General features: G+C 35.0%; 2 protein-coding genes across 8 annotated transcripts; one reads left to right on the top strand and one right to left on the bottom strand.

Annotated features, from left to right (window-relative positions):
• The first annotated feature begins 4835 nt into the window (after window positions 1–4835).
• On the top strand, window positions 4836–8636 carry LOC110997816 (mitochondrial fission 1 protein). The gene is made up of 5 exons (XM_022266137.2): window positions 4836–5072; window positions 5144–5257; window positions 6031–6201; window positions 6736–6869; window positions 8374–8636. The coding sequence occupies exons 1-4, from the start codon at window positions 5028–5030 to the stop codon at window positions 6853–6855; spliced, it is 450 nt and encodes a 149-aa protein (XP_022121829.1). The 5' UTR covers window positions 4836–5027; the 3' UTR covers window positions 6856–6869; window positions 8374–8636.
• Window positions 8637–8751: 115 nt separating this feature from the next.
• Window positions 8752–24237, bottom strand: LOC110997837 (protein abrupt). 7 transcript variants are annotated; one of them, XM_022266184.2, is made up of 14 exons: window positions 24151–24237; window positions 23427–23617; window positions 19866–20029; window positions 19531–19646; window positions 19190–19331; window positions 18596–18774; window positions 17140–17269; window positions 16545–16704; window positions 16163–16207; window positions 12843–12984; window positions 12194–12331; window positions 11879–12075; window positions 11587–11772; window positions 8752–11435 (listed from the first exon to the last, which is right to left on the bottom strand). In XM_022266184.2, the coding sequence occupies exons 2-14, from the start codon at window positions 23440–23442 to the stop codon at window positions 11032–11034; spliced, it is 2019 nt and encodes a 672-aa protein (XP_022121876.2). In that variant the 5' UTR covers window positions 23443–23617; window positions 24151–24237; the 3' UTR covers window positions 8752–11031. The 7 variants fall into 7 exon arrangements, with proteins under 7 accessions (XP_022121876.2, XP_022121875.2, XP_045486405.1 ...); XM_022266183.2 differs by having other exon boundaries at window positions 17140–17276; window positions 18597–18774; XM_045630449.1 differs by having other exon boundaries at window positions 17140–17276; window positions 18597–18762.
• Window positions 24238–24481: the final 244 nt, after the last annotated feature.

Raw genomic sequence — 24481 nt, 5'->3', positions numbered from 1 at the left:
AAGGTACAGAGTTAATTTGAACATCCAAACTGTTATACCAAGCACCCTTGCTTTCTGTGCAGTGATATGAATATTTACCCCATGCTTCACACATACGCTGTTTTAAAAGACTTACTGCATCTGTGTGGGGCACAGATACATCAGTATCAGAGCAGGGTATTAAGTTTTCCATTTCAACAATTTTTTTGGCAAGTGAATCTGCTTTTTCATTACCTACTACACCAATATGTGATGGTACCCAAACAAAACGAACAACTATGTTTAACAGTGACAATTCAACCCATAGTTCTTTTATCTGATAAATTATATAATTAGTATTAGCATTTAATGTATTACTAGACAAGTTTTTTAAAACACTCATACTATCACTTACTATGATCCAATATTTATGTTCTGAATAACAATTTTTAATATATTTCATAGCATTTAAAATAGCAACAGCTTCAGCTGTAAAAATACTAGTAGTATTAGAAATTCTCCTAGCAATAGCTATATTTGAAGAAGGCTCATAAAAAGCAAAAGACACAGCTGAATCACTCTTGGAACCATCTGTATACACCATTTTATGATCTGACCACTTTGATAACATGGTGTAAACTTCCTTATTTGAGGGTAAATCTTTTTTCTGTTTTATAATTATGTCCATTGCTGGAAACTTGCTATCAAAAGTTCCTTCATAGCAAGGTAAAATGTGTTTAGATTGATAAATATTAATATTTTGAATAAAATTTATAAAATTTGGAAGATCTTGCGACATATAGAAAGGTTTTAACCCTATGTGAGTAGTTGAGTGCAAAAAATTTTTTAAAAGACTATTACTAGATATACTGTATAGTTTCAAAAGAAACCTTTCTTTTAAATAATTGAATCGAATAGCTAGTGGTGGAACATTACATTCAATCTGTAATGCATTTACAGGTGTACTTCTGAATGCCCCAGTTATTACACGCAAACACTTATTTTGTAAAATATTTAAACTATTTACAAGTTTAGAATCTGCAGCAAAACAGTAAAAACCATATTCAAAGTGACTACGAACTAAAGATTTATACAACAATAACAAAATTTTAGGGTCTGCCCCCCAATATGTACCACTTAAGGATTTTAATATATTGTAGGCTTTATTAGCCCTACCAATTATATGTTTTATATAAATATTCCAGGTCAAATTATATGAAAAAATCACTCCCAAAAATTTCACCTCAGGTGTTATAGCTAACATGCAATTGTTATACATCACAGCATGAATACTATAATTCTGTTTACCAAATATAACAACTTTAGATTTAAGAGGATTAACACATAAATCAAGGTCACAGAAATATTTATACAAATTCGCTAAGGCAACATTGACTAATTCAACAACCTGAGAAACATTCTTCCCAGATGCATAAACTACTAAATCATCTGCAAACTGTAGGTTTTTTACCTGAGACCCTAAAATTAAATTTAAACGACGAATATACAATATAAACATCAAAGGTGATAAAATACCACCTTGACAAACTCCTTTTGATGACAATCTAGGGCCATAAAGATGTTTGTTAAACTTAATAAATACTTCCCTGCTATTGAGAAATTTTTTAACCCAGTTTATAATTTTTCCAGGAATACCTATCAGTGACAACTCATTACATAAAACATCTATATTTACACTATTAAAAGCACCAGCAATATCAAAAAATACAGCAACTAAATTTTCATTTTTGGACAAGGAATTATGAATATCAAACTGTAATTGGCAAACACTTTCCCTAGCAGAACGATTCCTACGAAAACCAAACTGATTTGATGGTAAAATACTATATTTTTCTATATAGAATTCTAAACGTTGTTTTATCAATTGTTCAAATAATTTCCCAACACAAGATGTAAGAGCTATAGGACGATAAGAATCAGGATACATTTTAGGCTTATCAGGTTTTAAGACAGGCACAAGACAATCTATCTTCCAGTTATGAGGTATAATATCATTTGCCCATAGTAAATTCAATAGGTGTAAAAATATTTCTAAACTAGTAGTACTAAGTTTTTTGAAAAGTATATAAGGCATGCCGTCAAGACCATATGCAGTATCTCTTCTGGAAGTTAAGGCTGACAGCAACTCTTGTATAGAAAAAGAGTTTAAAAGAAAATGATTGCTAGGATTGGTGTTGTTATTGTAAGTTTTTAAGTCATCTGATACAAAGTCAGGTGTATATTTCTTAAGAAAATCTAAGACCCAGCTATCATCACTCTCAGCATTAAAATGATATGATCTATTATACTTGCGCATAAATTTCCATATGACAGATAATGGTGTACATCTGTTAAATGTTTCACAAAGAGAAATCCAACTTTTTTGTCTTTCTGTTTTTAAAATAAGCTTTTTACATGCACGTAGTCTTTTAAATTGCAGGTAATTTTCTTCCGATGGAATAGCTTTAAAATTGAGATATGCATTTTTAAAATTTAAAACAGCTTCTGTGCATTTTTGGTTCCACCAAGGAAGCGAATACTTTTTACCAATAACTTTATGACATGAGCGGCTAACAATACCAATACTGACACTAGATTGATTAGAATTTGGTATAGAATTTGCTGCGGCTGAGCGCAAAATTGTACAAAACTGAAAATATGAATCAAGAAGACTTAAATTATCTACTTTAAAATCAAGCAATGATTCATCAACAGAACTTCTGTACCTTTGCCAGTCCACCAATCTATAGTTTGGATAAATAGGCAAATGTGCAGCATTACAACAATATTTATATTCCTCAATATTACATTTATTACTAATATTTACTCTTATGATTACAGGAATGTGATAACTAGTGCCAAGAGAGCTATCATGTACACCCCATTCACAATTAATTGCTAAGGATGAAGAAGCCATAGTTAAATCCAGAGCATTAGGTCGCCAAGTTAAAGATCCAACTGTTGTTGCTTGACCATTATTAAGCAGAACTAAATTATTATCATCAATAACATCCAAAACGTCACGACCACGTATTGAGTCTGAGCCACAACCCCAAGAGGTATGATGAGCATTAAAGTCTCCGGCAAATATAAAAGGTTCAGGGATAGATTTGATTAATAAATCGAAGTTGCGTTTTTTGAATTCTGGATTACATTTTAAAGGACTATAAAAACTTACTATACTAATTTCTTTGTTATTAACTTTTATTTTTACACAGATATTTTGTAATGAGTTGTCAAAGTAAGTATTGACTTTATTGTAAGCAATACTATTGTGAATAATTATTGCAACTCCGTTATGTTTGTTACCAGTATCATTTCTTTCAATATTATAATGTTTTATTTTAAAATTTTGTTGAGGTTTAAACCATGTTTCACTTATAATTGCTATGTGTATATTTTGAGTATAAAGAAAATCCATAAATATATGCTTATTACTATTTAAACTTTGAGCATTCCATTGCACTATCTTCAATTCAGAGAGATCCATTAGGCGGTTAAGGAAAATTTATTGTTAAATGAAGTTTTTAATGTTTCTTTTATAGATGTAAAATTAATAGGTGTCTCCTTATTATTGACTATTAGAATGATTGTCTCAACTAAACTATTAACAAACCTATCAGATTTCATCAAATTATTTACTTGTGTATCTAAATTACGTGCTGTTAGAGCTGGGAAGGCATTAGTATTAAATAAATCTAAATATGTGGCACTCTTAGCCTTTATTTTATTTTCCTCTACCTTTTCCCTTTTCTTCAAGCACTTACCAGAAATAGCGATATGATTACCCCCACAGTTTGCGCATTTCGCATCCTTGGGAGCAACCTTACAAGATTTAAAATTATGATTCTCAGAACATATTGAACATACTTCCGAATTACGGCAAAATTTAGCAATATGTCCAAAACGCATACATTTCAGACATTGTTTTACTGGTGGAATATATATATTTACTTTATGTCGCCAAGAGTCTAAATAAACATACTCTGGTAAGTTGGTTGAAGCAAATGTGACTGCAACTGCCTGTGTAGGTATGAACGAAAAACTACCATTATCACTTCTGACACGTCGCATGAAGCGCCTGACTTGTATGACATTCTTTGAGCTTCCAATTAAGGAGAATATTTGTTTATTGGACATATCTATTGGAACAGAGGTAAGAACTCCAGTGACCTCCGTGTCCTTAGCAGGTATTGATGCTTTGAAAGATAATTGATCGAGCAGTTTCTTGTTTTGTAAAAACATATTTGCGTTGTTGGGCAAATCAAATGTCACGCCTACCTTATACTTGTTAATAGAACGTAAGTGCGTGACACCAGATACCCCGTGTTCTCTTATTCCCTTTGAAAGGGCTAAGCGATCTCTATCGCTGAATGCAGTATTCTCGTCTGATTTATTAAGAAAAACAATTAGGCCAGTCTGTTTAGAGTCCTCCGCATACTTACGAGTAGGTATACCCTTTTACTCTATAAATGGCATATTTATCTTTGGGTTCCTTTTCACATTTGTTCTTTAAATTTGAGCTCGTCGAAGCCATGGATTCCGCTGAGTCAGAGTCGGTGGATTCCAGCGGCTGCTGGCTTGAACCTGAATGGACGATACCATCCCTCTTCCGCTTTTTTTTCGGCATTTCGTGATGTTAATATAACACTAGACACTTATTCAAACTAATATTTACAAAACTATCACTGAATTAATTATAAAAGTTAAATTTTATAAAAAAATTTTTAAAAAGCGCGCCTTTCCACTTCAACAGTTTCCCGCCTATTATTGATTATCGAAATTTGGACACTTGTTACTGTTATCTGTCAAGTAGTCACTGAAGACATTGGCAATATCAGCTGTTGCCTGTTAGCCAATAAGGTTGGATAATTGATTGCTGCGCACTGCACAGTGCACATGCACACTCTGAAATGTCAAAATGTTATCAATAATTTTGCTGGTTCAGTGATTGTTGAATCATTATTTTGCATAGATTGTTGTAAGTGCCCAAATTTAAAGTTATTATTTTTTAATGTTTTCTAGATTTTAGGGTTGATTAAGATTTTTTGTAACTACATAATATCATAATGGATGACGTTTTAGATGAAGTGGTTTCATCGGAAGATTTGCAAGTAAGTACGATAGATACGATTTCTTTATGTTTTGAAACTGGTGACTCATGCATTTTTATGCACCTTTGTAGAAGTTCGAGAAAGTCTACCACGAACAGTTGCACCAAGGCAGAGTTACGCATAAAGCACAATTCGAATATGCGTGGTGTCTTGTACGGAGCAAATATGCTGCAGATATAAGAAAGGTATATGTTTCATCATACCTTAAACGAGACTAGTAATTGTTTTCCATTCTTTCAGTACATACTTGCCACCTTCTACATCATAATTATATACACATATTATACATTTCTACAACAAAAATAGGTGAATGATATACAATTGCTTTATTCTAAAGTAATTCATTATCTTTGTAATCTTAGCTTGTGACAGTGTGATCAATGTTATTAGACACATTTATTTATAGTTATTTGTATCTAATGTATTGTCTTATTTTTGTGTACATTTAAAACAAAGAAAACCAAGAAGTATCAAGGATCTCAAAATTGAAATTATCATAAGAATTTATGAATCATTGAGAAATAATGAATGTATTATGATTTTATTTACTTATTAAGATCTAAACAATGATTTAGATGTCACTGACAGATTTTTTTGTACTTATTATTATAAGAACATACAAAAATAATTTTTGTTACTACTTTTTAATGAGCAAATAGCAAAATTTATTTTTGATAAAATTGCATATGTACTATAAAGTTATTTTCACAAAAAGCAGTGCTAACTGCTGGGGTAACTAAACAAGTTAATCATTTTATTTTGTAAAGATTACAACTACTCACACCTAAAGGTCTTTTAGGTGTGAATTTGCCTCATTATACCTGAGGGAGTGTCTTATATATTGTATTATGGAAACTACCTTACAATTCACATTTCACGATTTTTATACAAATTGTTACCCTACTGCTGTGAATAATCAGCTACCTCAACCCTTATTCAATGTATTAATTTATTACAGGGTATTTTGCTTTTAAAAGACTTGTTCAATACACATGCAGAAGGCAAACGGGACTACCTGTTCTACCTTGCAATTGGCAATGCTAGAATCAAGGAGTATAATAAGGCGTTGCATTATGTCAAAGCATTCCTCGATATTGAACCAGCTAACCAGCAGGTTCTAGTGTTAGAGGTCAGTTATTAATGTAATTATTAAACTAGGAGAAGAAATGCTACTAGTTTTTCTTATTTATTTTTTCTCATTGTCGAAATCATATTTAGTGTTTACCTGCTATAAGTCATGCCGTCTGTCTTTTATGCCAAAAACAAAATAAAATTCACCCTGGTAAACTAAAATTTCAAGTGGAATCCAGAATTAGTGAAATCAATGTTTTTATATTATGAGTTAAAATAACTAGTAGCAATGATAATATAAAAATTTTGAAAACTTATTTAATCTGTAATAATAATGGTTAATGTAATTATCTTATCAACTATTATTACTTGAAGTACCTGGACATTGTTTTGATTTGAGGACAATGCCCTACTTGAAATAAACAAATTTTTAAAGATATGCAGAAAATTTATTACTATGACACTAGTTATTTATGACAATGACTGCGACTAACTGATGCTTTAACAAGGCTGTAGAAGTTTTTTTTCTATAGATCAGAGTGCAAACTTAAATAAATCCCAATTAATGAGTAATAAACGTTATAAATTTCAGCGTCAAATTAATAAACGTATGGAAAAGGAAGGTTTAATTGGCATAGCAGTGGCGGGAGGTGCAGTGTTGGCTATTGGCGGTCTGGTTAGCCTTGGTATAGCACTCGCTAGCAAGAAATAGCATTTGGCTTGCCTGTAAGTAACTATTCTCACTTATTGACTTAATTATTTGTGTATCTTAAAATTTTCTGTCGCAGCTATCTATAATAATATTATAAAGAGGAAATATTTGTGTATTTGTATGTATACTTGTAATGTTTTCACTGACTGACATTACATTACCAAAAAAATAGGTACCCTAAAATGAAATGCAATAATATAACCTACCCGAGGTGTGAACAAATTATCCATTAAAAAATCTGTCATCGCGTGCGCTGTGGAAACTATTGATACTGAACAAAATAATGTTGTACATTATGTATATTATAAAACGTGTCAACATAATCAACTGTGTTACCCATGGGCAACACAGTTGTTGTGCAGTAGTTGTGGTATGTTAGTCTGTCCTGAGATGGACCTCTAAAACACGAAATATTTTGGTGCCACAAAACAAAACTGCGTCAAATGTGAATTGAAAAGTTCTATAAATAAATCTTTTCTCTAATATTATAGAAGAAAATTTTGTTTTTATGTTAAATACTAGCTGAAATCTACCTGGATTGAAAAAAAAATCTTTCACTTGATACGTGTTGCATTTTTTAGTATTGTCGGTATTGTCGTAAATTACATATATTATAAATTTAAAATTTATTAGATATATATTCGTTGTAAAGTAAAACCTGTATATTAGATTAGATTATTAGATACACACAAGTATCTAATAATTTGAAAGGAAGTAATTTAAACTAAGAAAACTATCTATGCGAACGGAACCGTGGGGCAATGCTAGTACCTTTTAAAACCATATAAAGTAGAGACAGTTGGTTTCGCAATGTTAATTAATTTGTATTAACATGTAGGTGATCAGTCTTCTGTGTCTTACCGTTTACCGATTTTAGCCTCTATGCTCAAGATACAGAGTTCAGACTTCGACTGACAGAATCTTTTGTCTTGGCGTTGCGTAGAGATGTGGGATCTCTCTGCATCTTCTACCGCATGGTAAATCCATGGAGTGTTCAGAAATTGCCTTAAGAAATTCCCAGTCGTGGAACGACGGAGGTCAAGGTGATACGGATGCTATTTAGTATTCTGTCTTGACATCCGATGTCTTTGGGTTGGTTGGGTTTCATCATTGATTGGCAATTTCTGGCGCGCACCACCACTATGTGGAACCAGCTCCCCACTGAACTATTTCCAACCAATTCGACTTAGGGTCTAAAAAAAAAATTGGCCACTTAAAATAAAATTGTTCCGATTAAAGCTAGTTGTTCAATAGACATAAGTAACATATACATGCCCACATGGGCACAGGCTATAGAGTATTCTACCGTGAGAGTACACCAATTTTTATTATTGAACATTAATTTTAAAAAAAAACCTATACGGTCATGTTTTCCTGACGTTATTCTTACTTTATATAAGCACGTATCTGTGAATATAGAAAAAAAAATACATTGTCCATGTTCGAACACATTTACATGTGTTTGAGTTTGGTTTGAGTGTACCACGCCACTTTAAGTGCAATATTGCCTTGTTACAGACTGACCGCTTTTCGGGGCGTTCATTATCTTCTTACCAAAAAGGAGTTGAAAAAGGAGTAGAGGATTATCGCGACACCAAAATTTATTTATTTCTCTAGTAATAGATAATTTTGTACAAATTGCAAGCTTGGTCTCTTAAATATATTTTCCCTTTTGTGTTAAGTGTATTATTTGTTTATATACTTGTTATTTATTTTTATATCTTTAGGCTTCAATGTAGTTAAGATGTATGTGATTCCATTTAATAAATAATATTTGTTTATGTACTTTCTTTTAACTTCGGTTAAAAACTCTACCTTCTAACGAAACACATTATAGTTTTTTTTAAATTTAAAATCTACAGAGCACAGGAAATCGCGCGCATTAAAACAACCATATTCAAAACAATTATTTTTTATTTTCTTTATAATAATGTAGAGAAGCGGCATACATCTAGTACACTAACGTACATGGCATAAACATGGCGAACAAATAAACATAAATATTATCTTCTAAATCATTTGCTAATCTAAAAAACACAATTTTAATGAGAGCATGAGACCTTTCGGCATTTTAACATTGTTTGTGCTTTTATTAATAAACTTAGTCGCAAGAAGACATACATATTAAACAGTGCACAAACAATCATGTTCATAGAACATCGAGACACCTAAGAGAGAACTAATGAGGTAAGATAAAAAATGAACTTTCCAAGTTCCAAGGTAACTAAACATAATTTATACAATACTAGAACATGACTTAGAGTCCTAATTATTAATAATATCTTCACTGGTATATAAGAATATGTTTTAACAACTTGAACGATTGGTATTATATTGATTTATTATGTCGATTGTCATTGTCCGAAAATTTTCCTGAATAATCACCTAAAAATAAAATTTCGTATGTAATAGCCTCATGCGTAATTTTCACACCAGTATAATACCATCGCGCTGAATATTTAATCTGTGGTATGCAAAACTGTGTTCAGAAAAATATATTCATCACATGGTAACTATTGCTTCTGTACCGTGCTTTAACAACTATGAACTGTTTGTGGTAAATATAATCTAAAAGTACTATAACATCGTGTTTAGCACACTTCTCTAAACAAAGTTTATGTACAGTCGAAATAATTACTCACTATGGCAACACTGATAACTGTCAACAAGGTTAATGTATAGGCAAACACAAACCGACTTATTTCTTAAATCTCACTAACACACTAACATAATTCAATTAACCCGTAGTACTTATTCTATTGGGGAATCGGATAAGTTACCACACTGTCTCTAATTGACATTGACAATAAACTGACGTTTTAGTAAACATCCCTATTCTGCATACAATTAACTATTACAAACAACTGCTTGCTTATCTCCATAGTTCACAGAATAATATTTTTTATTTATTGTCTATGTTAAATGTCACTGTGGTAACTGTACAGATTCAAAAATCTTCCATATAAAAGGTTAAATGCTCCATCTATTGCTCTATGTTCTCTTTGAATAACGTGAATACTAAGCTTCGGGAAGTAAATATATTTGTGACTCGCTTATCAATATCCTTACACTAAATAACTATAACATTGTACTCTAAAAAATATGTATAATTATTGAAGGCTAATATGAGATTGTAATCACAGTATTTGTTAAGTAACCAGCCCACATCATTTCTACAAAATAAACATTCTTGTATCTATGTACGATCGGCCTAGACATCAATGTACATAATACCACACTTCCCATTTACATTTATTAGAAGGCAACATCAAGGTATACTTTATTTATTGCTTTTGTTATTTCTCTATAATTTACATATCACCAAATAGTATATACAACGCATTACCCAATTTGTAAGTTACATGTGAATTTCAACCGTTCGAAAATTTGAAAAATTCAGTCTCAAGACAAAGAGATGTTAAAATTTAGAATTTGCCCGTAAAGAACTATATAAACATATATTTTCTTTCCGATTCGTAAGCGCTTACGAATATAATAGTATATTTTAAGCTCTGTTATTTTGTTCGTATACAAAGATATCTGTTCAGTTATAAATATAAAATGTGCTCGAATCCACGGTAATGCTCCTTGGAGAATAATCTACTATTGTGACACAGTCTAAGTTCCTCTAGTGAGTGCATTCACTATTAAAATAAACATTACGACTCTACGAGCGGCGCTAAACCGCCGAATGACTTGCATATATTTACCTACAATATACTCTATTTAGTATATATAAATGCAATCTGCAAAATGCATAAAACAACAGTTATATCTATAAATTGTATAAAATATTAAATAAAATCTATTGAAGTGAGGTAGATGGATGGAATTTCACAATTTGTGTGGATATATATTTTTAAATCGACGCCGAATTGGCGTATTTGAGGTAGCTGGATGGAATTACTATGTAAGTACCCTACGAGACGGGGTACTACACGAGTCACTACACTAGATTACAATACTACTAAAACAATCTCAATGGCGCGTCAAGACGGGTTACTAGTGACATGGCTTGGTCGTGTGAGGTGCCTACGGATAGCCGTAACATTGTGCAAACCGAACTTACCATTGATGGCACTAGACATTCCACGGGTCAACAATTAAACGACAACATAACACTCAAGCACCGTTTCAAAAACCATTAACAATGTCAGTTTCGCACAATACATTATTTCATGAGGCGGCGGCTTTGTTGTCTTCTTCGGAGAAGTCGTCTTCGTGCCCCATGGTCTCTCGGTCTTCCGACATGTGTATCCTATTCCTGTCATCATCATTGTAGCCTTTATTGTAGTAGTCTTTGTTCAGGTCTTTTTCCAAATCCTGTCTGTCGGTTTCCTCGCTGATGCTGTCGTTTCTTTGTCTCTCCTTACCCAGGTCCAACGGCTCTTCAGAATCGCGCATAATGTCTGGCTTGCCCATATTCTCTGTGTACTGCCTTTGCATTTGTTTGAGGAAGCGTTGATGCGCAAGAGTGGTTGGTGGCGGTGGGAGAGATCCCATTTGTGGCGACGGTTCGTCGTACGTTTTTCTTTCCATGTGCATTGCGTTCATTTGTGCAAGTTTCGCGGCGTTCATACCTTCAAATAAAATAAATTAGCTATAGTATTTTCGTATACATATATAATTGCTGATATTGGAATAACTTAGTGTTCGTTCAAGATAAGATCCAAATAATGTTTGTGAATCTCAAGATAATGGACAAAAAAGCATAGTATTAGAAAATCTTACCAAAAACATTTTCTCCGATGTACTGCAGATAAGTGTCCAATAATGCTGAGCCGCCTCCGAAGCCAGGAGGGTAGTCATCATGTTTCATACCCGTCATGCCATGTGGAAGGTTCTCTACAGCCTTTGCTGTCACTGCCCGGACAGCTGGCACTTTTGTTATTGTCGTATTGGTCAAGTTGTTTATGTCTAAAAGAGGTTAAGCACAATTTAAATCTCCATGCTTCTTGATTTTTTTAATACCCCAAAAAATACAAAGTCACATTAAATTGTACATAACTTAAAAATTACTTACGTGGTGGTGAAACGGGAATACTGTCTTGGTATTTCGACTGGCTCAAATCATCATGGTCGTTGTCACCACAGATAGAGCTACTCTCAGAAGCGGCAGATTTTGCGTCCAGTTTTATGTCGGACCTGCGAGGGCCTGTTGGAGACGCTCGAGCTCGAAGCTGTTCTGGTGATACCTTTACACCGGCTTTGGCTAGTAATCTACAAAAAGTGTTTTTAATTATACAGTGTTGCCAATAAGTATTTACGCTAAAGTATTCAGAGACGTTGAAGAAGCAATTATAAATTTTTCCAGCTAAACATAAAATTGTATACTTACTGGCTGGCGAGTTCTGGATCAAAACGGGTAGGCATTTGCAGTACGGGCAGGTCCTTTGTGGAGATGCCTCGGTGTTGTCGCGACATGTGAGAATGGAGAGAATTTCGGGACTTGGCAACCGTACCGCAGAGCACGCATCTAGTTACAAAAAAAAAATTGAATTTTTGTATTCAGTAGTGGAGTCTTTAAAACCTAATCAAAAGTAATTGTAACTGTTTAAAATCGATAGTTTTTAAATCTGACACATAGGTGTAGGATTCCACAATTGTCATAGATTATTGGGCGGGAAAATAATATATGATTAAGGATTTTTTCATAGTCATATTAAAATTTGTTTTACATACTTGTATAAAGAAAAACATTTTTTTAACGGATTGAAGTTATGTATTATTGTAAACTTTTAATTATTTAAACATAATTTTAAATTTATCAGCTGTAGAGAATGTTGTATTATCTGTGATACTTTTTTGACATTCAACACCTTTTGTCTTCACCGTGACGCGCACGGATAAATATAAAATTATGTTTCAATAATTATAAGTTTACAATAATACATAACTTCAACCCTTCAAAAAATTTTCTATTTGTGTAAAAAAAAAACTGTTTGCACAAAAAAAAAGTCATGTTAATAAAATACAATACTAAATACCTGTAACCGGGGCACACGGTGTGTTTGTCTTCAAGATGGGTCCGCAAGGTGTGAGCCGATCGGTAGATTTTACCGCACTTTGGGCAAGGTCGGGGATCGGTGGCTCTTACCCGCAACAAGTCCTGTGTTCGTCGACATCCACCTGAAAATTTCAATGTTTTAAGTTGCGTTTTCGTTAACTATTCCACGTCCTAACTATCCTTACCTGTTTTCCTAAGCGAGTGTTAATTGAAAATACATAATCTACTTCGTAGGTTTATTTGTTATGTTTCATATAAGCAGACAATTTCGTTGGGTAAAAATTAAATTACGTATATACGATATCACTAATACAATCGCAACTAGACTCGTTACTCACATTGAACATTTGGTTATGGGACTAATATTGTACGCTTAAAATATTTATATTCCTTAAATACAATGCCTCACAGGCGTCAGGAACAATTTTATCTACTTCCTAAATTTCATCCGATTAATATATTCGGAACTATTTCATTCCTATCGCATATATTTTTTTATGAACAACCCAGTCGTCTTGTGGTTATAAACAGTATGGAACTTCAGAAAAATAAAGTAATATTCAACATGTTTGATATTGAGCTGTTTTCTAACTATGATCTAAAATCTTTCCCGAATACACACACACGCAGGGAATTCCCCGTTACGTTCCATAGACGCACATCGAACATTATGATTGTATGTTTTAAAATTTCTGAAATGTTTTTGTATCCAAGGGGCCCTGGAGCCCAAAGAGCCTTCAAGTAGATCCGCCGTGGCTCTGAGCTCTGAGTTCTTGTACAGTTAGGGCGGTTACTTTGAAGATTTTACCCCCTATACTTATTTTAACTAAATCTACAACTAACTCGGGATGTAACCGTTAGCCATATTCCATGGGAATCATCAGTCTATGCAAAATATAAAAGTTTAAAACCACAAAGAGATACTGTGTTCTCTCACTTTGGAATTGCGACTTCTATTGAAAAATATGTTCTCTCTATAAACTATGTAGCTATATATTATATCAGAAAATATATGCGAACGGAAATATATACAAGATTCATAAATTTCGATTCCTACGTTGACTAGATATGTGTTTGATTGTGCACGTCGCCTACAAGGCTCTAAACGGACTTTAAAAAATAAACCGTATTTTGTTGAACATATTCTTATCTATTGCTTTAAAAGGCATTTGATTTCATTTAATTCTATTTCGTATTGTCTTATCTATGGTCAAAATATAGAAGCTGTGTGTGCAACAATTTCTCGATTCTAAATATTGCAGGCACTTTTGTATTTGTATATTATTGTAAAAAAAGTAGGCCAGAGAACGGTAAATCAAAAATGGATATCGCTAAAGAAATTGTTGCACCGTATTCTAGAAACATTGTTACACAAACCGATTAACACGTACAAACAGAATACCTTCATGAATTATATACATAAAAGGTTCTTTCCGAAAATTGTTCTTTATAATTTAAAATACGATATATCTACTATATTAGGAACTTAAATATAAAGAAATACATGAAATTGAAGCAACAATGGAAGTTAGAGATACGTTTGGAAGGGAAAAGAATCTCTTAGTTGCTCTTCGTAAACTATCAATGGCACCAATCATCACATGTCATAATGCGCTTTACAACTATCTCTCAGATGGCACTGAACCAATCGTCCATTCAAATATTTAAGTCGAAATTTCATCGGCATTTCCGATCTTATCCAGTGCGCATCTAAGTTATACTTAAAAGTATCAGTCTATTCTACTACAAAAATAATTTCAGTCAATTTACTCTACAGTTTTATACAATGTTTACATACGAACAATTACTGCAAAATATGAAAAATGCATTGTAGAGATCAATATTCGGGTTCCTCTGTAATAAAGCCCACTCCCGGTTCCCTCTCACAGCCTTCAGCTTTACGATAGCTAACGTCTAAGTCTTTCGTCAGGAATCTCAGTTCGTCCAACCGCAACTCCACTTGAGCGTCTTCATTTTCTCCCATTGCCGTCTGTGCTTTATCCTCATGTGGTTGCGGACCGAGTTGGGGTGCGCGAAATACCGGGCGCAGGAGGCCACAGGGCACACCGGACTGTCCCGGGGATAGTGGGCCTCCAGGTGCAGTCGCGCGTATGCCAGGGAGTCCAATATCGCGAAACACAGCGGACACTGCAGCCGCTCGCCCGGCAAACCCTCGTCGCCCTCAAAGAACTTTAGCGAGTCGCTCCCGCGCTCTTCCCTTTCCGCGCGAACGCTTACCGCCGGCTTTGCCAACACGCCGCGCGCGGCATCTGCAATGCCGACACTAATATTACTCAACGGTTGGCAAATCCGACGTTAAACGGCCCTATCTTTGATACATGGTCTTAAAAATATCGCAACAACGGAACGTCGGCGCCGGCCCGCAGGTCGGCGAGCGGGGGAGCGAAGCGCCTTCTCTAAGAGTTCTGCCGCTGGCGAATGCCGTGCGCTTGCAGCTGGTGGTTGATGAGGTAATGCTTCGTTTTGCACCTCTTCCCGCAGTGCTGGCAAGGGAACCACTGGTCGCGGTCGGTCTGCGAGTGCACGTTCAGCATATGCTGGCGCAGGTTGGACGTGGAGGAGTAGACGCGGCCGCAGAGCGGACACTGCGGCCGGTAGCCCATCGCCGCCCCGCCCGCGAGAGCCGCCCCTGTAACACAGAGGCGGCGGTTAAAAACATTTACAGGCTATTGTGAGTGTATCGGTCTAGTTCGGCGGACGGGGCGGGGTCGCGCCTCCTCTGTTTGACGCCATGTATCGAGTTCATGTGGATCTGCATGTATTGGCGCGTTTTGAAGCCCTTGCCGCAGACGGGACATGCGTGCGCCAGATCGCGCGCCGCGTGCACGTTCAGAATGTGTTGCTTGAGGTTGCTATTGTTGCTGTAGAGCTTGCCGCACTCGGGGCAGGCGGGCTTGGCCGGCTCACCGTTAGCGTAGCCGCCGCCGAAGGCGAAGCGCTCGTCCTTGGCCGACTTGCCCTCCCCGCCGCCGGCCCACGTGGCTCCTGGGGCAGACGGAGCACGTTCAGTCGCTCACCCTACTCACTACACAATCATACGACTACCTCTAACGCCGTCGCTTAACTTCCATTGTCGCTATTGCGTATCGCTCATTATATGTAACGTATTTGTTATTTTATCATTAATGCTATCGCATGACGCAGTAATTCATAATTAATGTGATTTAATTGTTTAGGTGTAATGTTCTAGTTTGATCTAATTGCAGTTATATCTACGCTCTAATTGTCATATTCATTACTGCGTCATGCCGATTATTAGTGGTAAAAGTGTCAACTCACCGAAGTTATCTGGTATGCCTGATGGACCAGGTAGACCGGGGAAACCTACACAAGAGAACAGTGTTACTTGTGGGAATTATGGGTCAAATCTTACTTGATTGTTTGCTTAGGTATTGCCAATGCATACAAGCGTAGATTTTAGATTGTATGTTTAAAGGTATATGACATTTTAATAATTGAAGATTATACCTAAAAGAGATGTATGCGGTATAAAAATAGATATTGTGATTTTCTTATCGCATGTGCTTTGTAAAGTGTATTAAAAACTAAATACATAAATAGGAAAAAACCTTCTGGGACATTGACAATTCGAATTCTATGAAACGGATACAAAAATTTATTGAAATATTTAGAATTATACATAACAATAGTTTTGCCGTACCAGGTAGATTAAGTAGTCCAGGGAAGTTGTGTGGTAACGCTCCGTTGGTGTTGGCCATGGTAGCTGGGTCATCGTAATCCACCGGTTCTTGTTTGGTCCTGTTTTCTCCTTCTGTGTCACTCGCGCCGGCATCTGATGATGACTCTTCACCGTCTCCTGACTGAAACGATAAATACGTGTGATAATTGCAAAAATAACAGATGACCTCTTATTTTTTTTTTGGTGCTCTGGTGGTATCGGGATTGGTAGTTGTACTAGGTGTGCACACTGCATTAAAAATATGTGCGACTCTCATCTCTAAGGCCGTAAGTTTGATCCCCGGCTGTGCACGAATGGACTTTCGCTCGATCGATCTAGGAAAACATCGTGACGAAACCAGATTGCCTTACTTAAAATAATCAACAAATGATCATGAGATACAGACGTTTGAGGCCTACGCCTAAAAAGATTGTAGCACCACTGAATTTATTTATATTTTAGTCTAAGCACATGAACATACTTACTAAATAAATAAAATGGAAATTTTTATACGCCTTACGTTTTTGTAAGTACATATATATACATACCTATAATTTTAGAAATATTGTTAGCTTACCAGATTATTGGAAACATTTGACAAGTGTGGATTTTGTGCGTTTTCCAAAGCGTGGCTGAAGAGCGCCATCTCGTGTCCATTAGTTGCAAGTCGCTCCGGGCTGCCCTGCGACGCTAACAGTTGCTCCGTCCTACACCGATAAATTGAAAACCTATTAGTACAACCTTTGTAGAGATTTAACAATATTTTGCGGTAAAAGAAAGCTTTGTTCACGTTAAAATAACTAAATGGTTTAAGATGAAATATTTTTAAAAGCGGGAAGACCGAATTTATTTAACAGTATGTAGTTAAAGTTACTTTAAAATGTTTAATTTCAGTTTAACTGTATGTATGTGTTGCTGAAAGATAATTAAAAAAAAAAACAAAAATTTTCATTAAATATCGACTTGGAAACCAATGACAAACCAGATTTAACCTCTAAATAATTTAATCATTAATAAGCCTTTATTGCTAACACCCAGTATTATATGTATATATAAACACTTGCTTAAGTTACATATATATTACACAATAATTTAATAATAAGTAAACAATGAGAAAAAAAATTAAATTACATTTAAACATTTTCTTTTCAAACTCAATTTGTATGTAAATTTTTTTATGTATAGTATAAAATTACAACGTAATAGGATTCCCATTTTAAATATAAAATATATTATTTAAAGTATAGAGAAAAATCTGTATTCAACGAATAAAATTAAACGTTTCTAGGTCGTTTTTCATAAATTCCCCATTATATACATATCCACCATTACCTCCTCCAAGTAATATAGGCTACATTTCAAACATTTAGTAATGTCAACCTATAAATCATAGATAAAAAACAAAACCGTAGGAGGCCACAGACAATATAGCACATTTATGAATCAGAATCGAATGAAATCTTTAGTCGACGTCATTTTAAAGTCGATAAGGAAACTAATTTGAATTTCCAGACATCCATATGGTCATTTGCAATTACTTTACCGTTTTGATGTTGCTCTGAGCGTATTTTTAAATGTTAGTTTTCCACATTTGAATATAAATGATTGTGTAGCGGATATTATAGCTGTCATCGAAGATTAACTATTTATAATTGCTAGAAAGTGGGGCGGCGGTTAATAAGCTCGGATTAAACGTAAATAGAGAATTGATCGATTAAACGCGCGTAGGTGTTTTTTTAAATATAGAACGATTGTTCAAATTTGTAGAAAATTTTTACTTGTTATTATTTATTATTTATTGATTATAATTTCGAAAACAAAACAAAATTTATACCGATATCTATATGATATCAAAAATTAAAGTATTTATCATTATTATACTTTGACTTTATATACTTTCTACGGCAGTTAGAGTTACTAAAACAAGAAGAAAGCCTTCAAAACCACCTTCGAGTGCTGCAACTATTGGTTTCATCTATTGTGCTCATCACGTTAGATTCCAAGTCTAAAAAGAGAGGTTAAACTATATTCACCTGGTCTTCATTTGCGCCTGGTATAAGTCTGATGATCTGGCCCTTTTTGGTGGTGGCGTGTTATTCGCTCCTTCGTCTGGCCGCCGGGAACGTCTGCCTTCTCTTTGTGTGTCACGGCCCTCCCTCGACCCCCCACTACCGGTTTCTGTCCACGACGATGCCGACTGCTGAAGGATAACCTTTATTAATAAAAACTTGTGTATTTAATTTATATAGTCATAAGTAAGCAGACTTTTTAGTTGCCCCATTTCTACTACTCATAAGGGAAAGTTAAGTAAGCTAAGGAAAGTCTTACTATGAAGAAAAGAAAACTGCTATGTTTAATTCTCAGATTTTGATGATTCATTCAAATTCTTAAACATTGCGTTTCGTCATTGAGATGTTTGGTCATTATTTATTTAATTCTGTCAATATTATTAGTGCTAAAGCTATAAATCTGACTTTAAAACGACCCAATAGTTCACAAAATAAATTTTATTCAACATGATATCGTCAATAATATACAGAGCTCCTTCGAATGGGAATTCAGTTAAATGATTCAAGATAATCAGGTTTTACGTGAGAGAAACAGTATAAAAGTTGTCAATTACTCACGGGTGAAGCCTTCTGCTCCAGTGTGGTGAGCGGTGCTGGTGGTGGAACATCTGTAAGACCTCGCACTTGTAGCAGTTGAGCTGCCCTCAGGAACTCTTTGAGTTGCTCTTGGCCGATGTGAACCTCACCCTGATACATGAACCTGAAGGAAAACTTATGTTAGGAACTAGTTCCTGAAGCTTTTGCAGGCGCAGCCATACAGTCCATGGTATTTTCATCATCTTAACATGCAATCTTTTTTTAAGTATATAATTTATTTTAAAAAAAAACGGTAATTCAGCAATGTCTTATCGAGCCTTAAAATTATCCTTAACTCTCTTCCAATTAAAAGTAATAAATACCTGAGTAAACTCTCCATATCTTTGTCGTGAACGTCTCTCAAGATAACGATGGGATGCTGACAAGGATTCGCCTTCAGGAGCCTTCGAAAGTAGGGACTGCATGCTGATAGTACCACCTGATGAAAAAGCGACATTAAGGAAACAAATACTTAATAATTGAACAGCTGGATTCGTCTCCAGCATGATCTTCCAGTAAATCCTACCAATCTTACGTAAATATTTCAACTTAAAGGTTATGGTGAATTTATAGGCAAATAGAAGATATTTTCATATAGTCTATAGTACTTTAAAAATAAATATTAAAACATGATTCAAGATAACAAATTAGTCCTTACCTTATGTGCTGTAAACGTTGCGCCGGCGCATGCGAGTGTGACGTCAACGAAATCCTCTTCATCACGGAGCCGCCTGAAGGAGGAGACCATAGCCGAGTGGAAGTCGTTCCATCGCAATGAGTATTGCTGTTCACCGCCGGCCGCGGCGCCGCCTGGGTGCCACACTAGTGTTACAAGTGGGCAAAATAAATATGTATAGAAAGAAAAATAAAACTCTTAAATATATAGGGGATATTAGTCTTATTACTTGAAATACATAGATTCGTGTCGTCAATAAAAACAAATATTTAATTTAAATAAAAAGTTGATCGCATTATGTATTGTGTTTTAAAATGTTTGCTATTAATTTTCTTGTAGGCGCTTCTAAATATATGCGTCAATATAAGTTTTACGTCATTCCAAGATTAATAGATCGAGAATCGTTTATTTGTATAAAGTTTTAAATTTAGAATTTAAAATTGAACCTAAATCAAAAATGGTATCGTTTAATACAATTGTAAATTTGAATTGTAAACTGCTGTTCCCAGCCAGCTGTACAATTATGCAGTATTCAAAACGCGAAATTTATAAAAACGGGAAAAAACATTGACTTTAAATTTGAATTCCCGGTGCGAGGAGATTCTCTATCCGCCGGAGTTGACCAAATCTAGGTTTCGAGGCCAAAAAGCTTTATAGAGTCGTGAATAAAACTATAAGGTAAGCTCTGCAGTACATCTCTAATAGTAGATAAAAAAAGCTTTTGAAAATTTTATTCAAATATAAGTATTAATTATTTTTAATATTAAGTATAAGGAGAAGAAAAGGATATTATCATTGGACATTAAAAAAATAGATTTTGAAACATGGCAGTAATTTTCCCGTAAAATTTACTTAGTGTCACTTCTGAGACACATTTAAATAAACATATATTTTTATTCTGTATTTTGGATCGTGCATAATTTGTTATCGCGGTTACAAATCAAATACAATTTAATCTAATAAATAAAATTAACGCTAATGTAATTTTAGTGATATAAAATAAGGAAACTCGTACAAGAAAAACATCGTTGGGAAAACTCATATATGAATTAGCCTATCAATTATTTTTTAATGGGGGCAATCGGGTATGAGCCGTGATTTTATATAGGGTTGCTTTTTTTTATAGAACAGGAGGCTCACCTGATGTTAAGTTATACCGCCGCCCATGGACACTCAATGCCAGAGGGCTCGCGAGTGCGTTGCCGGCCTTTAAAGAATTGGTACGTTCCTTTCTCAAAGGACCCGAATTAGTTCGGAAACACTTCAGTGGGCAACTGGTTCCATATAGTGTTGGTGGGTGGAAAAAAATGACTGTGGACGTGGAACGACGTACGTGGAGGTGATACGGGTGGAATTTCGTATTCAGCCTAGACGTCCGATAATAAAACTCAGCTGCAGGTAATCCGAACAACGCCTTTGAAGGCTGTCCATGGTAAATGCGGTAGAACATGCAATTTTCTCCGTAAAATTCACAATTTTAAGGAGCAAATTATTTATAACTATTCTGAGAAACGGTATTGAAGAAAAATCGTTTCACTAATTAAATAATGACCTGGTATTATAAAACAAATTGTGTAAACTACGCAAAAATGAATTCGGTTATAATTTTACCGTTGTTTACGATCTTTTAATTCAATTTTAATAATTGCTTTAGCGTTTAGATATGACGTCATTACACAAATTCAATTAAAATTTGATAACACAAAACTATTCGTTGTTTAATTGGCCACTGGACATTTCGTTTAGTAATTCGAGTTTTTTATAAGATGTGCGTTGCCGGCCTTTGAGAGAGGAGTTCTCTTTTTTCAAACAGAGGTAGCTCCGTAGCTCCAAGGGAATGTGAAAAATTCTTGTACGACTCTCTCTGGGAGTAAAAAAGTATGCGGAATTTGCTTCAGCTAAAATCTTAGAAATAATGGATTTCCTGGAATAGATTGCACTATTGTTAAATTGTAAATTAAAAAAATACGTAGATAAACTTTAAACCAATCCTTATTTATTTTACTATGGTTATTATAAGAAATAGTTAAAACATTTCCACTGAACCTTAATTAACGATATAATATAATTTGTAAACTTGTCACTGAACTTTCTAGTAATTAAGAGCGTTTTTGCGTTTAAAATTATAATTTCATCCAGATCGAGACTGAAAGCTTTCGCCTCACCCCAAGTCCTGTAGGATCGGGGGTATGGGGGGCATTGGGTGGGGGTAATATCAACGAACTCATACGTACGTTGACGTACGCGATATGTCTACTTTGTTGGTAAACAACTGCGTAATGCGTGACGTGATTAATGAAATTAAAAGTACCTTTATATAGAGACACAGGACTACTGGTTCGATTATGACTCTCACAACCCTTAAATTGTGTGATGGCTGTGTCTTAATGTACTTTTTCCACAAATACGTATTGTGAACACATTGGAAAGACGGCGGCAAGTCTTAGAGTCGATTTTATGGCGTGTATATGTCAATTCTAATACGGAAATCGACGCTATAGACGACGAATCAGGGTCCGAAGGTCTACGTCATGTGACAAGCAAAGGTTCATCATCTCTATGGATAGAAAATGAACAAAGATATACATTCTGTGGCCAAAATCCATGTCGCTACGCAATAATAGATTAAATAAAAGTAAAACGTCAAAAGTAAAGTCTCACTAAGTGAATGTAATCTTTGAGAAATCTTTGTACTGGAAACTACACTGTATTATGTCTCGAGACGAGTTTTGTTCATTCGTAAAGTACCTAATTATATGCATAGTAGTTGGATGCAAAAGATGGCGCTGCACTTTAATCGGTTAATTCAGTGTTCAGTAGGAATGATTTAGATTTTTCTCTTTGAGGATTATATCGATAGCTATTAATAATGAATAATGCTTAAGTATAAATTGTTATATAAAAGAATATTATATTGAATGCTTGAAATTTATTATAAGATCACCCTAGCGAAATAAACACAAAATAAAAATATTTCATAAGAATCTATTTATAGAATTATAACAAACATATAAATATTGCAATTTAGTTGATAATTGATAAGTGATTTTAATTGCAAGAGTTCATCTTTTCTCCATAGATAATACTTGTCTAAAAGGCGGATTACATTTACCGAAAGACCTCTTTGAATTGTTGATTTTTGTACGTATGTAAATTTCGATATATTTATATCCCAGTTATCATACAAAGATATGCGGTTTTTCGATACAAATGTCCAATATATCAAATTGTATCTGTATTTTTGTTGAGTGATTCCAAATTTTGAGCTCAAATTTTAGTTGAAAAAATTAATTAATTCAATTGTATTTTTATAACGAAAATATAATTCAAAGTATTATTTGGATTGAATAAGTACATAAAAAAATTAAAGATTTATCCAACATATGCTTTTAGATGCCTATCTATTAATAATTATATCCATTTATAAGGTTTAATGTTCTCGATAATCATCATTTAAGTACTTTGTGTCATCGCATCGCATTCAAAATAATCACTAGAAAAATTATTAGTCAGGACGTAAAGTTTATTTTAGTAAATACTTACCGGTTTCGGTCGCCATGGCCGGGTGTTCTGAAGGAGACACGGCTGAATCTGACCGTGCCCGCGAATTAAACAAATCCACTCCTGCGCATTCCACGCGCGCGCCCAGCGTCGCCACTTTAATGCCTTTTTCTCACTTGTCGGACAAATAAATCTGCGCGTCACGGCCCACTTTTAAAGCTTCAGTTATTATCCTGCAAAATATTTCCTGTTAGAGACGATTCTTAATTCGCACCGGTGCAAGCGACGGTATTTCTAATTCCCTCGTTTAACACTGATAAACCGAAAAGTAGATGTAATGTTAAAATAAATTTAACAATTAAAATAAAACCGTGCCGTTTAGCCTTTTATATAATTTGAGTAATTTAACTAATTGTTCAATTTAATCATTAAGGTGATCAAATAATAATTAGATTGACCATTTGCGCGATCATGTGAGGTTAATGACGATGAACACAACACTACTCCGAGGAAAAACGTACTAGGGGTGAGATGGCGATCGGGGTGTTAATTTAGGGCCGGTGCAGCGATCGATGTCTGCCCTGCACCGCGACAATAAGGGAGGAGCAGATAGAAATCAATACGATGTCCATCATTGCTTGCACCCCCCGCCATTCCGCCTGCGCTTTGCACCCGGGAAATGCATTTTCCGCAATACCGTCGCTTTTAGCCGATGCGGTGATTTTTCGCGATTTATGCGTTACGTATAATTAATGTGGTATCGTACAATTTATTTTTCGGGTGTCCGGTATTGAATGCACCGTTCGCCGGACGTGTTTGTATGTTATACGCGCGTGTGGTTCATGGCGCGTCACGCGGGCGACTGTCGCCCCGCCACTCGGCCGAGAATAAACAGGGGGGCAAGGGGGAAAGGGGGGGACGCGCGGGGGCGGTGCAGACTGCACGCCCACTCCGCCCCCTGCGCCGGACACTTGCACGGAAGCTCGCGGCGGCAGGCTGTCAGAATGACCCCTTGCAAAAGCTCCGTGACGCACATTTGACGAATGCATAGATCGATTTCGTAGCGAAAACACGTGACGTATGGCGTCGACGACACG

The sequence above is a fragment of the Pieris rapae genome, chromosome 12 (assembly GCF_905147795.1).
Source record: "Pieris rapae chromosome 12, ilPieRapa1.1, whole genome shotgun sequence".
NCBI classification, from domain to species: domain Eukaryota; kingdom Metazoa; phylum Arthropoda; class Insecta; order Lepidoptera; family Pieridae; genus Pieris; species Pieris rapae.
This window is presented reverse-complemented; position numbering and strand designations above follow the sequence as displayed.